Source organism: Trematomus bernacchii, unplaced genomic scaffold (assembly GCF_902827165.1).
Source record: "Trematomus bernacchii unplaced genomic scaffold, fTreBer1.1, whole genome shotgun sequence".
In the NCBI taxonomy this organism is placed as follows: Eukaryota; Metazoa; Chordata; class Actinopteri; order Perciformes; family Nototheniidae; genus Trematomus; species Trematomus bernacchii.
Window position 1 is genome coordinate 1,414,567 of NW_022987573.1, and position 12,033 is coordinate 1,426,599.

The window sequence follows — 12,033 nt, forward strand, 5'->3', positions numbered from 1 at the left end:
ATGACAGAAGGCACAGTTCACTGCAGCAACAACTATTTCACTTGAAGCTAATTTCTCCAGCTGAGTAAGCAGTGTGTGCAGAACCGTTTCGAGGAAATGCAACACTTAAAAGCCTTTTGAGACCTCATGCTGAGTGCAATTCGTCCCTTAACTCTCCCACCACTGAAAGGATCATTAGGAGGGTCCTCTATTATGTGTGCGTACATTGCATTGTTAACACAGTGGTGCATCTGGTGGAATGAATCACCAGAGGGCGCCATTTACTCTTAATGTGGAAAATAGGTTAACGGTTTATCTCCAGAGTCTCATTCTGGTTGTGAAATAGATGCCATGGTAACTCGGGAAACTGAGAACATCCCCCAACCCCCATTTAATCAATTGTAGCTAAGACCCAACACACAAACACTGATGGGTTTTCATTCACATTCAAAGAGCTACATGTAACACCTGCAATACTTCCAACAATTACAGTGTTAATCCACTGTGGCTGACTATGGTTGTGTTCATTTTCCGAGGTGTTAATGGTGGAGGAAAAAAGCATACTGATCGTTGATTTAATTACTCTACTACACTGACTGATGTGATGGGAAAAATATATAATGAAAACAAAAAACTTTTTAATGAAAGTAAAAAACAGAGGTTAAGAAAAGTAAAGCCTTAAATGAATACAATGAAGAAATATTCCGAATTATTTGTGTGGGGGGGGGGGGGTCATTTAGTTGAGTATCATTTCAAGGAATCATAACCAGGGATTATAATTATATCATATTTATAAAACTGCCCCTTGAAATTAAATAGACTACTACCAGTACCAGCGGGAGCCGAAACGGGCCGTAAACTGACCTTTGACACACACACACACACACACACACACACACACACACACACACCTGTAAAGTCTATAATGCTAACATGTTAGCAACGAGCTGCCTGTTTACCATGCTGTTTGCAGACCCAGTAACAGTCATTCTGGAATATGGATTCTGTCCACTTGATGAATGTAAGTCCAACATTTATACTAATAATTTCAGATCAGTGTTGTTCTCCACCAAATCCCAGAGGGAAAAATCTGGCTCTTAGCAGGAAATTACACCCCCTTGTACTCCAAAAATGTATTGGTCGCTAACTTTGCCTCTTGGCCATCCCTGCTTGCTAGGCAGGTATAATACCGCAGAATTATCCGCACTTTATCACTAAAGACAGCTGCCTGGGCTGGTTTCTAATGACTTAAAACTATCAAAGTTGCCAATAAAACTAAACAACAGGTGAAAGACTTCAAAGAGGAAGTCTTGTTTACCTGTTGTTTAGTTTCACTCAATGTATTTGTACAGATGTAAGATTGCTTACATCTTTGTACAGTTTTTTTTCAATGTAGGTTTAGGCACTTGAATATTTCTCTTTAGCTTTCTTGTTGTACGAGAGGTATATTATATTTTCACTCAATGTATTTGTACAGCTGTGGTAACTTCTTACATTGCATATTATACGAATTTTACATTAAATAAATTCATGAAGTTATTAAATAATGTACATTGGCTTTCCTTGGTTTGCAAACCTCTTACATTCTTGTAGTGTCTCAGATGTGTCAGATGTCTGATACATTTTTTATCACCACAGTCATTATCCCTTCTAACATGGTTACATTAGGTATAACTATACCAAGTATTTCACAAGAACTAAGCTCAAACAAATACACACATAAGGGAATGTCTTACTTGTATTGGGGTATTTTGTTATTGTTAGGTTGGTACTCTTACTGGAATAAAGGATGGATCTATTAATCCAGCACTGACCAAGCAACCTCTTTCACAAACACATAGCCCTGTTATTTGATTCCACTTTTAAATTGAATCAAATATCAATGGATCAAGAACTAAAATATTAAATAGGTCAAGTAGTTGCATAGTTGTTCTAATGGGATCAGTAAGCTGAGGAGTTTCTTGGTGCCATTGCAGGAATTAGGGCTTTAGGCTAGAATGAAATGTAGCTCTGCTCTTGTAATGGTGTAACCAATTATCACTTCTCGTTATGTGCCTCTACACCACCTCCGTGCAAATCATTCAGTTTCCACAGGTTTTTTTAGTGTGCAGCCTGTGATGCAACATTGCCTCGGAAATGGAGCCAGGGAGAGATAATATAGAAATATGGCATATAGCTGCTAAAAAGGCCACACTGGATGTTGTAGGTAGGCACACAAAACAATCCCAGAGGCTGTCTTTGCACCGAAGAAGAACCTAATCCAGTAATGCTTTGTGAGGCTACGTCAGTAACAACCTTCTAGCATCTCTGTGAGGGCATTTTTTGACACGCTGCTTTGAGCCAAATGCTAGGATTATTTATACAATGATATAGGAAATATGCATGCTAATGTGGATTTTAAGCATATGTAATGTTTGTATCTTAGGTAATATGGTAATATTTGCTATTAGCTCAGTTCAATCAAGCCTGATGGAAATGTTATAGGTTTAGCACGTATTTGGTCATATTTCATTAACACATATTGTAAGTTTGACCTGGTAGTGGCTGTAGAGAAAAAGTTAAGGAATCCCCAACAACAATTAACAATTCATGAATGTTTCTACCGAACTTCATAAAAAAAACGTTCACTGGTTGTTGAGAAATTGACTGCCTTCATGTAAACTTCCTGGCTGTGCTCAATGATCAACAAAGTAAGCAGGTGTCATTCTTTGGGAACAGGGACCATTAATGTCTTTTTAAAATTCATCCCCTAGTCTTTGAAATATTTCAGTCTGGACCAGTGTTTGAGCAACCAACATTGCCTCCCTGCAGCCATGCCGCTTGGATGACAATACATTAATATTGGTTTAAACGGCGCCTATTATTGAATATCACTGACACAGTAGCACATCTCCTTTACCATCACTGACGGCACAAGTCTTTTTTAATCGTATTACGAACATACATATATTTTATCACAGTTCACGTTTTCTTTAAGTGGCTGAAAGTGACAGAACATAACAAAGGAAGTGCCATCACCACATGTTACATTACAGCTGGTAGGAGAAATGACACAAGCTGAACACAGAGTAAGCATAGCATAACAAGACAAGAGGATGTCTGAGAAAAGTGGCCAAGTGTAACAATGTAAACGTGTATACTTTGAAGCATTTTGCGTGTCAAATCCTATTATATCCAGCCAAATTCTACTCACTGCAGCCAAAAACAGTCTCAGAGGAACAATACAGATAAAAGGCAAAAGCAATGTATCACTGCATGTATTCTGCTGTTGCAATGAAATGTGAAAGATATATGCATTTGATTAATGAGGCATTCATGTTCCATGTGCCCCACAGTGAAAAAGACTGAGACCAGTTGTAGACGTGGACATCTGGCTGGTTCATCCTCCTTTGAAAACACAGAAAGTGGCCTGCATTCATATTCAGTGCAGAGGTAAGATACAGAGCCTGTTGTCTGGTGTGCAGCAGTCCACATTTATGAACGTTTTTTTTGGAAGCAACCTGCTTGCCTCTTAAAAAAAAAAAATTAAAAAGAGACATAAAGTATAGCTGGTTGTGGACTTTTTAGAAACAAGCACTGTCTATGTTTTTGAGCACATATTCCAAGTGTCCAATTAGAATGAAATGAGGTTATTACTGGGTTTGGTGGCATCAGGCCTGCACGAGGCTGTGTATGTGGGTGTCACACGTCTTAAAAGATGTATAAGTATCTGCCACAGCTGGATGCCTCCACTCCTGGCTGATGACTGTTTTGACAGTTTAGTAATAGCCCCTGTTGACAGTCAAGGCAGCCCTTCACTATTGGAAGCAATTCAGCTTGTGCTATTCACAGTAAAATACCCCTTTCACAGTAATTAGATTCTTGAATACGATGATTTCAAATCCCTTGGAGCCCAGCTGAACTAGGGGAAAACAATTAATCTGGAAAGACGAGTGCATGCTTTAATTGAAGCCCGATGGAGTGTTTTGCTTTGGAGAGGGGCATCTTTTAAAGCATCAACGAGTACTCCCTTTACATCTGGGTAATTTGTAAGATCGCTTCAGGATAATTTGCAGATAGAGTTATACAGAAAACACTTTAAAATGCTATCAGCACTTCAAAGCTACACATAAATGTGCAGCTTTAAGTACTATACAATAATGTGTAAATATTAGATAACACATGATATTTCTATTTAGAAGTATGTGTATCAATCTGAATGAGCAAAAAATATATAATTGATGTAGTTAATGCAGTGTTTAGGCCTCTCAATATCACTGAAGTGCTCGCCGTGAGAAGGTTGAAATAAAACACTGGATAGCAAATGGCATCCGGATAGTAACTTCACTTATTCTACTCTGCCTACACACTGAGGTTGATTCCCGAAATCAGCGGCATGGTTACATAACCAGGGTCACATGTGGACCTAAAAAGCCCTTGAATAGAAAATGCTCAAATCCTGTCCTCTATGTTTTAACCCGTCTGCTAATCATATCAAAAACATTAAATCCTGACCCAGCTGTGTGTTCTGTGTCAGAGAGAGGAACCAGATTAGAGGGATTTAAATACACTGAAATTGACAAAGCACCGGGTTTTTATCCTCGTGGTAATCTCCTCAAACCTAACCCCAAGTCATCACACAATGTCATACCACTGATACAAGATGTTATATCACAAGCACATAATCGGCATGTTGCGTAACCTTTGTTCAGCAGTTTGAATGTTGCTTACCACGGCGAAACAACTTTGTTAAATATACTAAGTCAGTAGCTGTGTGATTAAACAGAGTGATGCATCACAATACACTCTAACGGATTTCGGCTTAATCCCTGAGAGTTTAATTGTGATGAAACTTGCACTGTGAAAGAACTCGTCTGTCCCACTTGCATGCATGGCTCGCCATTTGATTTTAGATTTCCCTCTTTTTTTCTCAGAATTTACATTCAAGTTGCACAACAGTATTTGTCCCCTCAGGCTTGAAAGAAGTCAAGTTTTAATTAAGGATTTAGAAATAATCAAAGGCTCCTACTCTAACGACATACTCTCCTTTTGTGAGATGGGTGGTTACTGACAACTGTTCTTTGACATTATATGAAGGATTACATCTAATCCTATTCAATCTTGGTGCAATCCTTAATCCCACCCGGTGTTTGCATTATGATTAAACTACAATCTCAAAACATTGTGTTTGCGTGGGTTTAAAGAAATTGATTTGTTTCTTTTTTCTTCTTTTTTTTTCTCATTGGATTTTTTAAATCCCTACATCCTCGACCACCCGTAAACTCTCTTTGGGCTTTCATGTCATCAAATTAATGTTCTCGTCTCACACACTTATGTTCTTTCACAGCAGTGCATGCAAGGCCTTCTTCAACATCTTTCATTGTTGGCATTGCAGTGTGTAATTCTGTCATTTGAAGCATGTTACATTGAATTTAAATAAAAATACAAAGCTTTTCAAAGTAATGCCCCCTTCAGGGTTTTGCGTCAGACCTGCTTGAAGTAGGCTATTTGTCACTTCAGTTCAAATTTTGTGCTTTCGTTTGTTCCGCATAGTTCATAGTGCTCTGCTGTGTTTGATCAAAGAGATGCTGTCTTTGAAAGCATTCCAATTGCTGTTTGTTTTTGGTTTGTTGACACTCCTGATTCCTGTACTTATTTGCCAGATAAGCAGAGCGCTGATAGAGAGTCATTGTTTTTGGCTGGCAGATGAATGCAACAGGTGCATATGGGAAATGTATGATGGATCACTGCAGGATGCACCTCTGTTTTCTGCTAGATAAGATGTTCAAATGTTTATTGAATGCTATGGCTTCAGCACAGAAATGTTTATTCCTAGCTGTATCTTAATTCCTTTTTCTTTTTCTGAAATTGCTTATACAAAGCTATATCACCAGGGCAGGTAACTGATCTGAAGGGAACACATCTTTTATTAGGAAGTCAGGCAACAGAAGTTTTCATGAGTTGGAAAGAGTTTCGGGTTTAGAAGTATTGCTGTATATTACATTTATCTTCAGCAAGTGCCTATCTCTGCCACACTAATTATGGAGCCCTTCAACTCAACCCAGATACACAGGCTGCACTTCCTTCCTGCAGTCCGTCACAGTCATGAACTTGCAGCGTTTTTCAGTAGCATTTAATCCTCGTTAAATACTTTCTGTGAAAAGTGAGCCAGATTCACTCTCCGATCCCACAAGAAATATTTCTCCCTAGTGCCGAACCCCAGTACACAGAGAAGTTATTAGCTGATTTTTAGGTCTGACAACGGCTCCACAGTGATTTAGAAATGTCATTACACTGCGGGTAATAAACCTAAGTTGAAACTTTCTCTGGACTTCTGGACTTAATGACAGAGAAAAGGAGAAACGGAACGGTAAATGTTGCTCTTTTGTTCAGGAGGCCTTTTAACTGGAGCCTGCGATCAGCAAAAATATGTGATTTTTTCCTTTCACAGCCTTGACACATTTCTATTGCACCTCAGCGCTAATTCCTGAGACTCAATTTTCCTTTGTCCAGAGGGTCTTTTGTTTCCACAAAGGAAAACTAACACCGTGGTCGCCATTAACTTTTAGGTGGCCATTCAGTTTTTTCTTCAGTTAACATTGGCTCCATGAATGCTACACGCTTGCTGCTTTGGGACCTGCGATGGCTTCTTCTGGAGCTGGAGAAAACAGAGCGAGGTCCCGGCTGTGTGCAGCAGCTGCAGCGACACGGAGTCAGGTAGAGGTACACAAAGATGAACAACATGGACAACATACAGGCTATCAAGGTTGTGTAGCCTGTGTTGAATGTTTCGGTTTGTGGCAACACCACCGTCACATTCACCTCCCGCGTCGCATTTAGTGCGCGTTTCATATCCTGAGCTGTGCACACGTACAAACCCGAGTCATTGACCTTGGTTACTTGAATATCCAAGGTACCGTTGGGAAACAAGCTCATTAGAGTGTCATTTATGCTCGTCTGGGTTATGTACCCCTTGCTGGGGGTGAGCCATGCAAATGAGAGGTCTCTGCTACTCAGGGATGTTTCGCAGTCTAGACGCACCATTTCTCCCTCTGTCACCGTCAGCTTAGACAGGAACACAGTCATCGGGAGTGACATGGGTTTTTCCACTGTGCAGTTACGGAAGAAGCGGGGTTGTCGCAGGAACCGCACGAACGATCGCGTGTTCCCATAGATGGTGCAAGTGTGCTCCTCCGTAAAGTCCCTCAGTGTTTCGTAACCCCTCAGATCCCAATGCCAGAAAACGCTGTACATGGAGCAGTCACAGATCAGAGAGTTGTTGTGGAGGTACAGCCCCCGCTGCACCAGCATGGGCAAAGCTTTCACATCCACCCATGGCAGACGACTCAAACGGTTGGACGAGAGATCCAGCATGGACATGAAAGGGTGACTATGGTCTGTGATGGAGAAGAAAGGGAAGTATGTGATCTGGTTCAGGCTGAAGTAGGCCTTTTTTAAACTGCTGAGGCCATTCAACATCCCAGCCTCCAACTGTGTGATCTTATTATTGAAGAGAAGGAGCTCCTCCAGCTTCCACAGCCCCTGGAAGTAGTGTTGCTCCACCACACGCAGCTTGTTGGAGGACAGGTCAAGGTACCTGAGGCTGGAGGCATTTGTAAACACGCCTTCGTCCAGAGAGACAAGCTCGTTGTGGGTCAATAGGAGTTTTTCCAATTTGGGCATCTTTTTGAAACTGCCCACACCCAGCCAGGACAGATAGTTGTGGCTGAGGTCGAGGATGACAGAGTAGGTCGGCAGGGACTGAGGAAGCTTGGTCAGACCACAGGAGCTGCAGCCCGCTGTGTCGGATACACAGATGCACATGTGAGGACAGACTCCCTCAGAGCCGTGAAGCAGACAGAGCAGCACCAGCAGAGGATACAGTCTGAAGGTCATCTTTGTGGAAGCCTGATCCTTCTAGGTTTCTAATCCCTCCGGCTCTCCCTGGTCAGATAAGAATCAAATCAGAAACAAAAAAGACTGTACAGTCAGGATAATCTTTTAAAGGTGAAGGTACCAACCCCTTCACTTACAATGGAAGTTTCTGCTCTTTGGTTCCCACCTCTGACAAAACATACAGATCTGTAAACTCTCAACTCTTTAAAGTATGGGTAGCATCAGCACATATCTTTCTTTCTTTGAAATAAGTATAGTTGCTTTTGTACTTGCGTTTTGTAACTGTGTTCACTTTATAATGTTGCATTTATATGCTTTTTGATTTTGCGTGTCTTGCCCTATGTTGTTGTTTTTATTTTGCCTCTGCAGAAATAATTGCCCTATATAATATATAATTGGGAAAAAGAACATAAACAGAATGAATACACTATTTTGGTGCAGTAGTCATTGAAGGGTTGCAACAAAAGGCACATTTTTATCAGTCTACAAAATGTCAGAAGATTGAGTGAGAAGCACACGAGAATCGTGGCCTTTCTATTACTTTAAAATATATAAAAAAAATAATTTCATCATCAAAATAGTTGCAAATTGACACCCTGTTGCATGACTCAACACTTTAAATAATTGTCAAGTAGGAAACTTTTCAAAGTAATATGAGCACAGATAGAAAAACCTCACCTTTTTAGAAGTATGTTTCTTCTCGGTTATTATCAGGTGAAGTTGAAGGCTCTGAGAGACAATTCAAACAGACTTTCCGCCACTGACTTGCACGTCTGTATGAATTTGAAGGCAGAAAGGGGAAAAGTTCATACCACTTTCAGACGAGTGAGCTATTTGGCGCACTCACTTAATCCCATTCTCCCCCCCAAGAAAAAGAAGAAAAACACTTCAAACCACACATCCAAAGTAGACTACTTAGCGACAACATGAGGCTCCAACTTTCTGCGCTTCTTGGAAGTTATCCCATCATGAACACCCATAACATTGCTGTCTAATCCTTATCTTCTACTAAGATCCTCCTCCCCAGACGCTCGAGTAAAATGCTTTCGCCTTTCTCTCCAGCCAAGTTTAAGGTCTCCCTACTGGGTTTGTCTTCGTCCCAAATGAGAGTGCCGCTCAACTAACATCCTGCAGTGGTTTTCAGTGTATAACAAACAGCACAGAGCTCACTTAATCTCCCACAATCCCCTCCTCCTTCTCTGTGTCATTTTAAAACCAGCCTTGTGTCTCCCCCCGTCATCATTAAGTAATGATGCTGATGGCTGCCCTTCCTTCTCTCTATTTATTATTTGTACCTCTATTGCCAAAATCAGTTTATCTCAGTTTAACATTACTACTTTTTAGGGTTTCACTTGATTACAGATTAGTAGAACCTAGGAGCTTTCCTCATGAATCGTACATGCGTCATCCGGTAACCTTCCACCAATAATCCCAGAGGACTGGAATTTAGCTATGCCCTCAAAATGTTATACTTTTTTGTGTGTGTGCAGTCCTGCCTGGATGTCAGTTTACTTATCATTGCAAATACACCTGTTATTGTGAGTTCTTTAATTCGGCAAATCCTGTCCATCAAAGTCTCTCTCTTCTACCTGTGTGCCTCCATACCATGTCGATTCTATTTCAGGGGTTTCTGAGTGGATGGATGTTGCCTACCCCGATGCCTAGAACACACCCACACACACCCACATATACACACACAAACACTCTCTTTCTTTATCTCTACGAGCCTTAATCAGTACACCCCCCCTTTATTTTCTGAGCTCCCGACATCCCTGCTTCCCCTTGGCTGTGGGTTTGACTGGATATATGCTGTCCATGCTGCTTGGTCATGGTGGCCCTGACAGCTCTGATTTCTGTCACAGTAAATTAGCTTTGCCTCTCAGCTGCCACCCCCTCACTGCTGCCCCCAAAACTCCACCCCCCCTCCCTATAAGTGCTTGGGGCTTTGACTGACTCCCACTCATTCACTCACTTACTGTGCAGAAGCACATAGCCGATTCCCCATGGATTCAGGCGTGCTGGATGGGGTTCACTTCTCAAAAGCGAACAGATGTGCAGTCCACAGGAAGATGTATGCAGGAAGGTGCAAAGGCTTCAGTCTGAGATCACTTTGAAATATCCCTCCACGTGTTTATGAATATAATTAAGGATCAGAAACCACATGAATGTTTTTGTGTCGATATGAAAAAACCACCACCAGATTTGGCATTGTGGCATTACATACAATCTTATCCCAAGGCTAGTCATCAGCTTGGCTGCTACATGTAAGAAATATATACACCCACACATGTACATCAGAGATATGTTAGAAAAGGATTCTTAGCAGGCCCTTCTTGTAGGTGTTATGTTTATGTGGGCTTATATCATGGCTCAAATAGCCTCGAAGTAATTTGTCTCTTTTCCTGGGAATTTGTTTTACTGTAAAGTCAACCTTGGTCTGAGTTTTTAAACGTGCAGGTTTCATTGCTTTAAGGTATTATGTTACATTCCTGTTTGTACAGTATGCTCACATATGCAGTCCCTAATTGTAAATGCATCACACTAACCTATAAACCAGTCGTTCCTTCTGCATAAGCTGGTGATGATTCATGTTTCTGTGTGCTCAGAAGAATAAAAGCATTTGAATAAGGTGCATCATTGTGCCAGCATGATTCCAGTATTTGTTTTTAGCTACAGTATAATTGCGCGGGGAGCATATCATTTTTCTCAGGCAGCCCTTGTTTCTCTGCTGTTGACATAACAATGGCATACTGGAACATTTCAGTGCCTCATTATTTTCGGTATTGACTTTATTTCTGTAAAGGCTCCGTCGTTTTCCAGTCCAATCATTTATCAGTGTCCTCGGAGGTCAATTTAATCAAAGTTTGATTGAACAGGTAAACAAGACAGAGATAGTCGTTTTTCTGTGCAGATTTCAATTCATTTTAATCGCAAGACAATTATTTGGCCTATGACTGCTGATTACCTCTTGTCATACAGTATTAGTGTGTGTAGCTTTAACAAAATGAGGTCCTCTGAGAATGTCAATATTAACGCCTTCTTTATCTATTCCCGATTTTCTCACTGTGGGGACTAAACATCTCTCTGTGAGTCTCGTTTTGTTCTGCATGCTCCTGAGTACAGACTGGACTGTGTGGCTCCAGCCCGCTGCTTTGTAAAATCCCTAATCTAATCAGGATCCTTGTATCAAGCTGTTTTGCAAATCCCGCCCCCTTCTTTCGCATATATTTGATTAGACTCAGCGTATGCAAAAGAGTCTTGTCAAATCGTCCAGGTTCACAGTGGACCTCAAAGCTTAAGCCCTGACCCTGATGCATCCGGCCCCCAGCAGAAAGTGATTTTCTCTTCACCATCTGCTGCAGAGGAGAAGAAAAAAAATCTGGAACGCACCACAGCAAAGAAATATCTGCAAGACGAGAGTCTCGCCCTTGAGAAAATGGTTAAGCTTCCTACAAGACAATAATATACCGCGTTATGTGCTCAGATGTATGCAGAATGTTTTTTGTACGAAGCACTGAAATGAAGGGTATGCATATTTAAGTCTTTAGTTTTTATACTTTAAATATGCTTGGCTCCTAAAGACCAAGTCTTGAAATAATAATAATAACATTTCAATTAGTTGAATACCATCTAGCTGTGTCTTTTAATAAAATACTGTAATGTGATTTTGAAGAGAAATAAATTAAACATCTAATCTTTTCATTATTGCAAAGTATTTTTGCAAAGTGATGCATGGTGCACCCACTATAATATCCAACATTAAAAGCAACTGTAGCTGAAGTGTTTCCATAGCGTCTGTCTGCCACTTCTGAACCCTTGAACCTGAACATACACACCCTTTTGTTAAGTGTTTTTCCTGCTTTTGAACTGCTTTTTGTTAGCACGGCTGACAGCCAGACTCAAATAAGAATGAGTCAGTGACTGTATAAAGATTCGGAGGATTGACTTTTATTTCATTTCTCTCTGCAGTTGAATTTGCAGTCTGGATGAGCTCTCTGTTGAAAAGCAGTTTCAGACAGTGCACGATTGTTTGCTTGTCACATGAAGCGGCTCTACTGCGCCATATGCTGTGTATTCATAGTGGTTGCACTGCATTATTGAAGAAAGCCTCGCTCAAAACCCCAAACACCTGGTGTGAAAGCGGTTTTATGTGTTAGATAATGCTAGATGACAATATGA

At 40.8% G+C, this 12,033-nt stretch overlaps 1 protein-coding gene across 1 annotated transcript; it reads right to left on the minus strand.

The window, feature by feature from the left end:
- Nucleotides 1-2,870: 2,870 nt before the first annotated feature.
- LOC117479443 (amphoterin-induced protein 3) lies at nt 2,871-8,934 on the minus strand. The gene is made up of 2 exons (XM_034126390.1): nt 8,533-8,934; nt 2,871-7,902 (listed from the first exon to the last, which is right to left on the minus strand). The coding sequence occupies exon 2, from the start codon at nt 7,852-7,854 to the stop codon at nt 6,517-6,519; it is 1,338 nt and encodes a 445-aa protein (XP_033982281.1). The 5' UTR covers nt 7,855-7,902; nt 8,533-8,934; the 3' UTR covers nt 2,871-6,516.
- Nucleotides 8,935-12,033: the final 3,099 nt, after the last annotated feature.

Bases quoted from the DNA above. Each gene is read 5' to 3' on its own strand.
- LOC117479443 (XM_034126390.1), bottom strand. From the start codon at position 7,854: ATGACCTTCAGACTGTATCCTCTGCTGGTGCTGCTCTGTCTGCTTCAC.